The 12134-nt window shown below is 40.0% G+C and overlaps 1 protein-coding gene across 1 annotated transcript; it reads right to left on the reverse strand.

Annotated features, from left to right (window-relative positions):
- Positions 1-3026: 3026 nt before the first annotated feature.
- Positions 3027-10723, reverse strand: igfn1.3 (immunoglobulin like and fibronectin type III domain containing 1, tandem duplicate 3). Its single transcript, XM_062398082.1, has 24 exons — positions 10672-10723; positions 10374-10496; positions 10147-10280; positions 9949-10048; positions 9802-9843; positions 9672-9717; positions 9410-9590; positions 9200-9301; positions 8939-9095; positions 8571-8843; positions 8150-8464; positions 7907-7957; positions 7701-7825; positions 7465-7606; positions 7077-7370; positions 6338-6634; positions 6077-6256; positions 5802-5930; positions 5415-5723; positions 5218-5303; positions 4896-5088; positions 4008-4304; positions 3130-3456; positions 3027-3031 (listed from the first exon to the last, which is right to left on the reverse strand). Exons 1-24 carry the CDS (start codon positions 10721-10723, stop codon positions 3027-3029), a joined length of 3960 nt encoding a protein of 1319 aa, XP_062254066.1.
- Between the last annotated feature and the right edge of the window lie 1411 nt (positions 10724-12134).

The following is a 12134-nucleotide window of genomic DNA, read 5'->3' on the forward strand; positions in this document are numbered from 1 at the left end:
CTCTGTTCTCCTGGGATCCTCCTGAGTTGACGGCTGCCCAGTCTGATATTCGAGTGTTGCCTCCTTGCTCTACAAGCCTATTAAACCCTTACAGGAATGCCAATGACTCCGCGACGAGCACCCACGTCGTCAGACCTGGTGCCTGCCAAGAAAGGGGATCGCTCTTTTGTTTTTGGTATAAATGACAACCTCTAGAAAAGGGGGGGAGTGAGAGCCAAAGCCTTTCTTTTGGATGCCCTCTTGTTCAAAAACGCTTGATCCTCAGGGAAAGTACAATTTAAAAAAAAATATTTTTTTTGTGTTTGGAAAATTGATTATAAAACATCCTCTGTTGCCGATTATACTGCTAATAAAATCTAATCATGTACAACTTTTGATTATTGCTTTCACTTCTTAAATCTCGGCAAATAAAATGTTAGCAGGAGAAATTTTTGTGTAGCTTTAAATTTGACTTTTTTGCACAAACACATTGGGTTTTTCGTCTTTGTGATTAGTTAGTGTCCGTTATGTAAGTCGGTGTCATCATAAGACGGAGCTGCTGAGTGCCGACAGCCAAGTATGCCCGAATTGACACTCTTGTGAAATTACGAGAACAACACCACTTCATATGAATGTTCAGACGCGCTAATGACTCTTATTGTCTAGAAAATACTTTGTGTTTATTGTGGCCTTTAATAGCAACAGTGGCAGAATGAACAATAAGTGGGATCTCTTGTCAGGATTTGGCTGCGGACGTGTCTTTGGAGCAGAGTTCTTTTAACGTTACGACATTTCTTAACCTGACACACACCAGATGGTTTGTCACATAGAACCATCTGGGAAAGCTCCATAGGAATCTGATTGGAGTAAATACAGACGTCGTTGAATCTAATTGGGATAAAAGTTTCATCTTAATCTTCGTATATTTACTTGTTACACATTAATACAATCATAAGCCAAAAAGAAATCTGAATAAGAAGATTTAGCTATTTCACTTTTTTTCTTCACCAAATCCTCCTCTACTTGGAAATGAACGACTTGCAGTAGAGGAGTACATGACCTTGGTGGAGAAGTTCATAGATTGGTATGATAGAAACCACCTTCAGCTCAACATTCAGAAAACCATACCTTATTTATATATATATATATAAAAATATATATATATAAAGATGATTGACTTATCTCCACGTCCTTCACCAATAAGTTATTCTGTATATGCACCAATGGATCGACTGGGGGGATCAAGTCAGTTTTTCCTTGTAAATGTCATTGATTCATTGTTAAAACCACATAACAACAAAAAGTAAGTTTGATTGAATGGGAGTTTCTACAAGAAGTCACAATTATCTCCTAACTTGTAGTTGCTGATTGCTATTAGCAAACTTTACTTTCTTAATTTGCAGGTTTGATTCACATGAGAGAATTAATAGAAGCTGGAAAAACGAATACATTTTAAATAAGGCGTTAAGTGAACCAAAAATTGCCTTATCTTTAAAAAATACTTTTTACTTTTAACGTTGCAGAAAAACTACTTTTCAAGAAGTAGAAAGTTACTTTACACTTTGAGGGCATTTATTTCTGTGTTATTGGTCTTAGTATTAACACAGCTGTGGTCAGTTTAGTCAAGATTGTGTGTGTGTGTGTTTGTGTGTGTCAGTGTGTGTGCATGTGAGTGGATATTTCAAGCAGTGTAATAAAAGTGAATGTGAGGCACAGGAAATATGACTGTTCTCAGGCATGGGAAGCTGATATGAGAAGCTTGATGTTCTTGGAGGCTTTTATTGCAAAGGGTCACTAAAGTCAGGAGCTCCGAATTCCACCATAGAAAACAATGACAAAACTAGGAACGTTATATAACCCAACGATGCATGGACGGCAGTAACCTCATGTGTGTCTGTGTTGGCGGACATACATTTTTCAATTTCTATTTATTCATTGGAGCAAATTGAAATACTTATTTTACTTTTTATGCTATTGGGCTGGGGTTAGTTGCTTCTAAATGCCAAAGCCCAGTACAGTGACCTCCCAGTGAAGAGATGTGTCAATAACAAGATGCCAAGTGGCTACTGTATAATGGATCATTTTAGTCTGTCGCCGGACCCTTGCTCGGGAAGGTGTGCAGTTGTTTGCAAGGTTGCACTTGCGAGTCATGCACAGGAAATGTTTATCATTTATGACTTTCTATAATAGATTCACATTATCCTCTGAAAGAGCGCGAACACATGTCCGCAGTAAACGAGAAATTCGAAGCCATGTGACAGTTGGCAGAGCGGAGGCGGCTCACGTGAAGTTTTAAAAATGAAAAGACACGATATATTTACCTCACAGTGGGGTGATGGTTACGTGCCAAACTGAATGTAACTGACCACATCATACAGTCAAGTACTTGTAAAGTTTATCTTAGGCCAATTTAAACAAATTCAGCTTTATATTCGTGATATCTTCTTTAGCATGCTGAATAAAGTATGTATCTCAGAGTATTTTGTTCTATATTTAGTGACAGACTCATGACTGAAGTCAGGTTGAAGTAAGACACTGCAGTTCACTTTGAACAGGTTTGATTTTATTTACATTTTGGAAAAATCCTCAATGATGAAAACATTACACATGAACACACAAAACCAATACATTTGTATGATCATATTGTTAATTTACCAAGAGGTAGAATCTTCAGAAGAAACTTGTTCTAAACAGCAGATGGAAGCTCAATACAGCTCAAGATGCAGAAAAAATAGGAACATAAATAAACATGTTTGGGTGCCGGATTAACATTTCACTAATGTTGAATCCCCGATGTCACGTCTCCATCTCCTCACTGCATGTGGAGAATACATTTAGCAGATTTCCCACTTGGTGTCAACATTTCTTATCGCTTCCAAACCCTAAAAATCGCTCTTAAACCTTTATTTTTCTCATCACAGTTTATTTAAGCACATTAATACAATAATTCACAAAAACACTGATTACTGGAGGTTTCAAATCAGCAAATCTTTAACTCTTCATTATTTTATTGGAGCACTCGTCTTCAGGATTTCAGGACCACAGCTTCAATCTGATGTGGAACGAGAATAAAAGGGCGTTGTTACAAATTAATCAGCCAGAGGTTTAAAATACAACATCCTCCAATGTGTTGTGTTGGATTTTCTTTACCTTTAACAACAAGTTTCGTTGTGCACTCCACTCGGCCCAGATTATTTTCTGCTACGACCATGTAATCTCCACTGTCCTTCGGCCCGACTTTGAGGATCACCATGGAGCAGACCCCACAGGTATTGGTGATGTGGTAGTTGGTGTTGGTGTTGAGGCTGATGTTGTTCCTGTACCAGGTGATATAGGGTCTGGGATTTCCCGTCACTGCACAACTCATGTAGCACTCGTACTTCTCCGGACTGTTGTGCGTTTTCAGCGGAACGGAGAATGACGGCGGCGTCTCGAAGCTGCAGTCCTTAGAGGCTGGGACGTTCACGGTAAATATTTCTGGGATTGGAGAAGAGAGAGAAAAGTTAAAAAGATGCAATTGATAATGATCAATGCAGTTTTCTTTGTTATTGTCTTATTCTCTCATCTCGATTCAGTGTGTATATGTGAGGAGGGAACATATATATAAAATGTTGTTAGTTTTAAAGGTGCTTTGACATTTGTTGTGCAGTCAAAATGTGAAAAAATGAATTGCAAAGGCAGTTTTCTGATTCTTCTTTGAAATGATCACTCTTACGTTATTAGTATTGGTATTGATTAATCTCCCATTTTTTGTTTTTGCAAATGGGGAAATTGACCAATGACAGGTTTGAGATCCCAGTGTGATATGGTCAAGTCTTGTTTTGTCTGGCTGACGGGACAATGCTTAAATACTTTACAATTTTAGAACTTTGTTATTAAGGCAGAAAATTAAGCCGATCATCATAATTAAGAGGCTACAGCTGCAAAATGATTGTTGCTCTCTGAAATTGTAGTTTAATATTGTGTTAATTAAATAATAGTTTACACTTTTTAATACACAATTTTCCAACACCGTCGTTTTAACCTGCCTTTCGCTCTCTTCACTTCCCATCTTGCTGACTCGGAGGGATCGGAGAGCCCCATGTCGTTCTTGGCGTAGACCCGGAACTGATACTGTCTCCCCGGCATGATGTTGACGGCAGTGTACTTGTTATTGAAGAGATGGTCTGCAATGATCTGCCAGGTACGCTTCTCAGAATCCCGCTTGGTGATCATGTAGTGCAGCCTGTCGTCTTTTTTCTCATCCGGAGACGGGGTCCAGGAGACTGTCACTGTTCCCGACACGTTCTCATCCAGCTCCACGGGGCCTGGAGGCTTCGGGTCATCTAGAAACGTGAAGGAATCCAATGTTTGGTATTGTTATGCATGATGTTTCTATGGCCACAGAATGGAAGCCTGCACACGCACAGTTGTTCTCTTTCTGAATGATCCCCACATGTTGCTTAAATCCAAAGCAAAGTCAGACTATAGTGAAAAAATAAAAACCTTTATTTCTTTATACACTGTTTATAGTTTTGCATATAAATCTATAACTTAATTAAACATACATTTAAGACTACAAATCACTTAAAGCTTAAAGGTTGAGTTTGTAAGATTCAGGTAAAAGGGATCTATTGGCAGACATTTTCTATAAAATAGTCCTAGTAATGTTTTACCAGTGTGGTTCATCTAAATTGTATAACTTGTTGTTCTATTTACCCTAAAATTGGCCTTTTATATTTGAATACTTTATATTTACATCAGAAGTGGGTAGTCTCTAGGGAGGCTTCCATGTTTTCTACAGTAGCCCAAACTGGACAAACTGAACACCGGACATATGATCAGAAACCTGAATGATTATATATCCATAAAAAAAATCTGCTCGATACAACCTTAGCTACAGATTTCACTTTTATCTGAATTTGTATTCAATGTACCTGTAATTCTTATCTCCACACTGGAGGTTTCTTGACCGACAAGATTCTTCACAATTATGGTGTAGATTCCGGTGTCCTGGCGTTCTGATGAGAAGATCATTAGCTGCGATGATGTGTCCGTGTTGCTCACCGTCAAGTGCTTGGGCACAGGCAAGCCGTCCTTGAGCCAATTAATGATTGGTACTGGAGAGGCCTGTCCACAAGAGGAGATACACAGCTTAAACCTGGGTTTATACTTTTATACTTATTCCTGAAATGTCTTATCTGCATATTCTGACTGGACATTGACTAAAACTACTTTTGTATGATTATTATACTGAACCTGAAAGTTAAAGTTGACTCGAGCAGCGTTCCCAGCTTTCATTACCATGAAGTTCTTAAGTTTTTTGTCAGTGAATTGAGGTCTCACTGTAACAATGTGGGAGGAGAGAAAATTAGAGAAAGCGATTTAACGAAGGTAAAATGTGTCAACGTTTGACTGTAGATAGTTAATTGTTGACTCAGTGTCCACCGACTCACCTGGAGGTGGCATCGCAATGATGTAGTTGTCCAAATCTTGAGGCTCACCGTCCCCACCCTCATTGGTGGCTACAACTCTAACCCAGTACATGGCCATAGACTTCAGACCCATGATAGTGTAAGAGTTGATAATGATTGGACTGGAGTTACAGCTACTCCACTCTGGGTTTTCTGCCGGTCTGAGCTCCACGAGGTATCCTTTGGCCTCATCCTGGACCCCTTCCTCCTCGATGGGTTTCGTCCAGGCCAGGGATAAGGTGGTGTACGTGGAGTCTGTCACCCTCAAGTCAAGGACTTTACCAGGGGGCTCTGGAAGATTCAGTTGAGGTGTCAGAAAATTAGGGAATGTAGATTCAACAATAAAGCGGATTTCGGCCTGTTACTCACTTTTTGGATCTCTCGCAAACACGAATTCGGAGGGTGCGCTTGGTTCTCCGGCTCCAGAAATGTTGATTGCTGACACACGGAACTCATATGAGAAGCCCTCAACAACATCCTTTACTGCGTAAGTTCTCTCTGTTGACATGTAAAACAGTACGAATACAGTATTATAAAATGTTAAGCTGAAGTCCAACTTTGCAAGTTCGGATCTAAAATCAAGACTTTAACAGCCATAACACTGGAGATGGAGTCAATGAATGTGAAATGTAACTCAAATGAACCTTTAATGGGCTCCTGAGGCGGGTTGACGAGGCCCCACAGATTACTGCCGTTTTTGCGTTTCTCCACGTTGTATCCGGAAATGTTGGTTCCTCCGGTGTTAGTGGGCTCAGACCAAGCAAGATTGATGCAGTCTTTGAAAGCACTAACAATCTTTGGCATAGAAGGAGCACCAGGGTAGGCTGAAACAACGAGGAAATGGAAAAAACTGTCACTTTTCAATTAGCTTATTCCAAAAACCACATTCTTTATTGGAAACTTACCCTTGGTCCCTGCCTGAATGTCGTCTGTTTCCATCATTTCACTGATGCCATGATCGGTCTCAGCCCTGACATGGTAGCAGTACTTTCTGCCATGATCCACATCAGTGTCCCTGTATTTGGGCTCTGGACCAATCTTGCCTAGTTTTTTCCAGCTGTTTCGGCCGATTTGCTGTCGTTCCATGACGTAGTCAGTGATGGGGCAGCCGCCGCTGTCTTTGGGAGGCCGCCATTTGAAGTCAATGCAAGATGAGTTGCTTTCAATTATATCCACAGGCCCCATGGGTGGGGTCGGTTTGTCTATAGTAACACAAAAGAATAACTGTACCGATGTGCATGCCACACACCCTCCTCCAACCACTGAACATTTGAACATTTGCACTACACTGTTACTTTTTATACTACTGTATTATCCCGCCTATAGTATATTCATATATATTTATCTTGCTCATAGTTCTTATATCATACAATATCTTTTAATATTGTACTATTCCATATATATTTCATACTGTACATATCTTATTTATTTACATTCCACTTTAAATACGCACAATACTCTGCACTTTTACTGCCTTTTTTTTGCACTTCTGGTTAGATGCTAAACTGCATTTCGTTGTATAAGTACTTGTACTGTGCAATGACAATAAAGTTGAATCTAATCTAATATAATCTCATGACTTACATTATCTGAAACTTTCATACAAAGTAAGAGCATGCAGTGTCTAAGGTGCAGCTTACAAACCTAAGACATTAAGCTGTGTAGTAGCCTCAGCTTTTCCAAATTCATTTCTGATCTTGATCTTAATTTCTCCTGTGGTCCTGCGTTGGCACTTGGTGAGAACCAGACGACTGTTAGAGGACGATTTTTCAATCTTGATGTTGGAGTCCTCCAGCAGCTCCTCGCCCTCGTTGTACCACTGGATCTTCATGGGCTCCCGGCCAACAAAGGACACACTAAACACTGCCTCTTTACCAGATTTTATCGTGACGGGTTTTATGAACACTGCAAGGTCATCTGTGTTTATTCTGGGAGGATCTAATAGAAAAACATACGTCTTTGAGAAATGAGAAGAGCATTGTACACATATCACAGAGGTCGGGCCTTTTTCTTTTGCATCTGGTCACAATACCTTCAATAATTAGCACAGCTTCTGTTTTACGCCCATCGACTTCACATCGGTACTTCCCAGCATCCTCTTCTTTGCAGTTTTTGATAATGAGTTTTCGATAAGTCCCATCTTTAACGATACAGACGTCATCTGTAGCTGTTATCTGTAATGCACACACATGCACATACGTTAACACACCTAACTCTAACAAGGAGGAAGGTGAAAGCTGCAACTCCATCATCTGTTAAATCCCTCACCTCTATCCCTTCTTTGAACCAGACTCCATCACATTCCTCGCTGCTCAGTCTGCACACCAATTCTGCATCAGTGCCGATGATGGCGTTTACATCTGAAAGTCCACCGGTGAAGAAAACTCCAGGGTCTGAAAGAAAGGCAAACTTTTAATTTGGAACAGAAAAAGTACTAAAGGTTATATACTGTACTATGTTCTGATGCCTCTCACCGATGACTGTATCAGGAACAAGTGGGCCTGTTCTCACTCTCTTTCTTTTCTCTTGAATAGGCTGCTCTTCTTCTTCTTCTTCTTCTTCTTCTTCTTCAGCTTCTACCTTTTTCTTTGGTTGTGATAGAGTAGGTTCAGCTGCTTCAGACACTTCCTCTTCCTCTTCCTCTTCCTCCTCCTCCTCCTCCTCCTCATCTTCTGCCTTTGCCTTAACCTTTGCCCCTACTTTTGGCCTCCCTTTGCCTTCTGCTTCTGCTTCTGCTCTTCCTTTGGCTTTGGCCTCTGCTTTAGCTTTGGCTTCTGCCTTAGCTTCTGCTTTAGCTTTGGCTTTGGCTTCAGCTTCACCTTTAGCTCTAGCTGCGGCCTCTGCCTTCTCAACTGCAGCCTTGGCAGCAGCGGCTTCTGCCTCCGCTTTTAATTTTGCAATCATCTCATCCCTCTCTTTCTGTACCTTAGCATTTTGCTCTTGAGCTATCAACAACAGATCAGCACCACCACCACCTGCCCGGGTTGTTTTGCGAACTTTCTTCTTCCCTTTCGCGCTCAGATCTTTGTCCACTGATGAAAAAAAGTCACAGAACCTTGTAAACGAGTATTGGGCATTTTTTGATTGACTAGTGTTGAACAATATGAAAAGATACAATTTGAAAAATATAAACAGTACCTTCCACTATAAGCCAGCTACTGCAGGATGCTAGTCCAACCACTGCGGCATAGATTCCTTTGTCCAGTGGCTGGCAGTCCTTCACCACCAACGTGTGGATCAGCATGTCGTCGGACACAAGGATGTCATATTTGTCCCCTTGCTCCAGTGGGGTATTTTTAAACTTCCAAGTTATCTTTTTCATCGGTTGCGAGATGAGGCACTCGAACATGGCGTCCTCTCTCTCCTCTGCCTTCACGTCTTCCAATTTAACCAAGAATTCTAAAGGGGGAACTGTGCGAGACACAAAATGACAGGTTAACGTGAGATCTGCTAACATTACGTACTTTTTAATTCTGTAAATGATAAATTAGGATGCATAATCTTACGCTTCATATCAGCTGAGAAGATCCTAATTCCATCAATCTCCACTTCGCACAATCCCGCATCCTCCATGTCGACACCATTCATGCTAAACTTCTTTCCCACTTGCTTCAATCCATGTTTTATCTCTGTTTCAGCATCAAATGGAATCATAACTCCATCCTGTTCAAACATATAAGGTCATACAGATGATATATTTATATATGTCACATTGTATGCTTTCATCTATTAACTAGTAAGGACATATTTAAGAGGAAATATCTCACCTTAAATAGGAAGATTTTGCAGATAGGCGCTTCAACTTCAATATCTGAATCATCAACAGGTTTCAATTCAACGGACTTCAGTATGCTGAGTCTTTCAACAACCTGTCGTCCAATAGAAAGTTATTTGAATGTTAGTACTCTTGTATTTTCTGCCACTTCACTGTGAGGCTGTGTCGGTTTACACAAAGGTGCAGTTGAGATACACTTTACCTTCACTTCTTCTTGCTCCCTCTCTTCCTTCATCTCACTTAGTTTTTTCAGCATCCAACGGAAATTGGTGATCCCGTACCGCGCACAGACGCTCTCATAGTCTTTCTTGTCTGAACTCATCAACTCTTCCCAAAACTTGTCATCCATTACTGTTTTTTCCTCCTCTTTCGGCTCAGTGTCCCTAAAAAAAGGATACAAAGCATCAATTACTTTAAGGTAATGATTTCACATAGCAAGAAATTAAAACTGAATCAGTTCTTACACTGTTTTCAAGGACTTTTTGAAATCCTCTGGTATTTCTCGGACGGCTGCAACACAACAGGCAACACGGTTACAGTTTTATTCAGTGCACGATTGACTGTGTTATTACAAAAAGTAATTAAAGTGTGTACCTGTTCTGGACTGTTGCAAAGCTTTGCTCTTTTTGAAGCCAACTGAAATGGAAAGAAAAAACATTCAAGTGAGACAGATGTAATATATATCATAATAATAAATTGGTTTGGATTGAATATATCCTGAAATAGAAGCGAGTGACGCACCTTCAATAACATTAAGGGTTGCGGTGACAATAGCTTTTCCAAATTCATTTTTCGCTAAGCACTTGTACGTGTCGGCTTGATCCACCGATACGTCCGGCAGCTGTCATGAAATGCACGGATAGAAAATTTTACTGCAATTTTGTTTCGTGGTTATTATTTGAATGGATCGTTCTTGGTGACACATCGTCATGACCTCACCTGTAGCTGGTGTTCACCAGAACCTGCATCGAAGGAGATATTGTACCCTTCATCAATTTCTCCATTATTTCTCAACCAGGTCACTACTGGTGTTGGTTTTCCAGTAACTACTGCTCTGAAGATCGCTGGTTTTCCTACAGAATGGGTAACGATATTATGTTAGACATCGGCACAGTCGAGTGAAGTTGAGCACACGTAACCAGAGGTGGTCTTTTTTTTTACTTTACCTTCTTGAAGTGTCAGAGAGATTGGTTTCCGAGTGAAATCTGGCGTGCTCATGTCTTCTGGGAGTTCCTCCACATACTGGGTGATCATAACTCCCGGCACGTTCGACTTCTTTTTAATTCTCACTGTCATTGAATGAGAGGAATGGCATTATTTACAAGTGGAGAAGAGCTTAAAGAATCATTTGATTGAACCTCATTGCTTTAAGAACGTTTGCAACCAATTCAAAGATCTTGCAGCTTGTTATTTGGCAATAAATTGACATGTGAAGTGAAGTTTTCAAACTCTTCGGTTACTCACCCTGCCCTGGAGCGGTTGGCTCCTCATCTTTGGCTCTGCGTATCTTAAACATGTTGACAACAGCTTCTCTGTCAATGCACAGGTATTAAAAAAAAAACACTGTTTAGTTTGCAAATGCATCTTTTAATCAGTCTTTATTTAAAAAATTCTACATTTATTTAACAGATTAATTTGTTCCCATGTCATTCTGTTGGAATTTCAGGCTAATCTTCATCTGATGGAATGTCTTGGCCGCTGTTAAACTCCATATGAATTCCCATCTGTCTGAATCTCCCACAGATGGTCTGAATCTGCTCCGGCTATCGCTCACCGCTGTTTAACTATTGGATTATGGCAGCGTGCCTACTTTAACAACCTGATGTTAATGCACTTTTAAGTAAAGCCTGTCCTTGGAGGAGACGGCACAGATGTAATGAGACACGATTTATTCTTTATTCCAAAAACAGAAAGTGGGTTAAATAATATTTCAGTGTGAGTTTTATTACGAGACGTCGCTGCTTAAGGGAGTGGAACTTATCTTGGGCAAATCGTGTGAGGATGCATGAGTTAGTAATTCGATCTGTACTATAAATGTAGGAATTCCTGAGATCACCGAATAGCTGACATTCCTGAGTGACGGGCCTAGTTTTGCAGGCAGTAGGTCGAGGTGGTGTAAACAGCTGACGTTTGTCAAAGCCATCTCTGTATACAGAAGGTTTGATGCAAACATCTTCTTGTATCCTGAATATAAAGTAGTGGGACCACTCGGTCTTGTCTGTGTATATCTTACTTACTTTTGATGGTCTCATTAGTCCACTGACAGGAGCCTTTTGTTTTGGGATTATATTTGATGGCCCCTCAAACTATTCGCATTAAATTCAAATAAGATCTGAGGTTCAGTGGTTTATTGCCTTATCAGCGTGAATATTTAGAATCTGTCTTCATCAGCTTACTTAAACAAACGCATGAAAACCAAACTAGCAGAACCACCCACTCAAAAGCATAGAATACATCTGACAAGTGTAAAACAGATAAAATAACAAAGGGTGAGATGCAGCTATTAACATAGCAATGCATTTATTAAACAATGCGTTTATAAGTTATAATAAAATAAATAAAATATTCTGAGTTCTGTGAAGTACCTGCATAGTTAACAGATTTGTACATGGTGCACTGCTCTGGACCTATATTTTTAGCTTTCCCGAGGGTTTTATGAGTGAACTGATTTATGAATAACCTGTCAGGCCCGTGTATTCAATTTCTGAGCTCCATTTATTAACGGCACAGTCTTTTTACTTGTGGTAAAAAGCTTAAATATAATACTTAGGAACTAAAGAGAGAGCGATTTTCAGTCAGAAGACATTAAAGAGTTTGAGTTTAAAGGCTCTGTAGTTCAATCATCAGCTTCCCAGGTCGTCTTACATCTGCACTGACTTTTTTCTTTTTGTTCCCTTTAACGCATGAACTCAATAAGCTCTGACAGT

This window comes from Platichthys flesus, chromosome 2, assembly GCF_949316205.1.
Source record: "Platichthys flesus chromosome 2, fPlaFle2.1, whole genome shotgun sequence".
Classification (NCBI taxonomy): domain Eukaryota; kingdom Metazoa; phylum Chordata; class Actinopteri; order Pleuronectiformes; family Pleuronectidae; genus Platichthys; species Platichthys flesus.

What these genes read in the sequence shown, in the direction of transcription:
- igfn1.3 (XM_062398082.1), bottom strand. Translation starts at nt 10,723, where the DNA reads ATGTTTAAGATACGCAGAGCCAAAGATGAGGAGCCAACCGCTCCAGGG. An exon ending in GCAAAATCTTCCTATTTAAG is followed by an intron (nt 9,096 to 9,199) that starts GTGAGATATTTC and finishes ATGTTTGAACAG; the next exon opens with GATGGAGTTATGATTCCATT. An exon ending in GTTTGCGAGAGATCCAAAAA is followed by an intron (nt 5,724 to 5,801) that starts GTGAGTAACAGG and finishes TGAATCTTCCAG; the next exon opens with AGCCCCCTGGTAAAGTCCTT.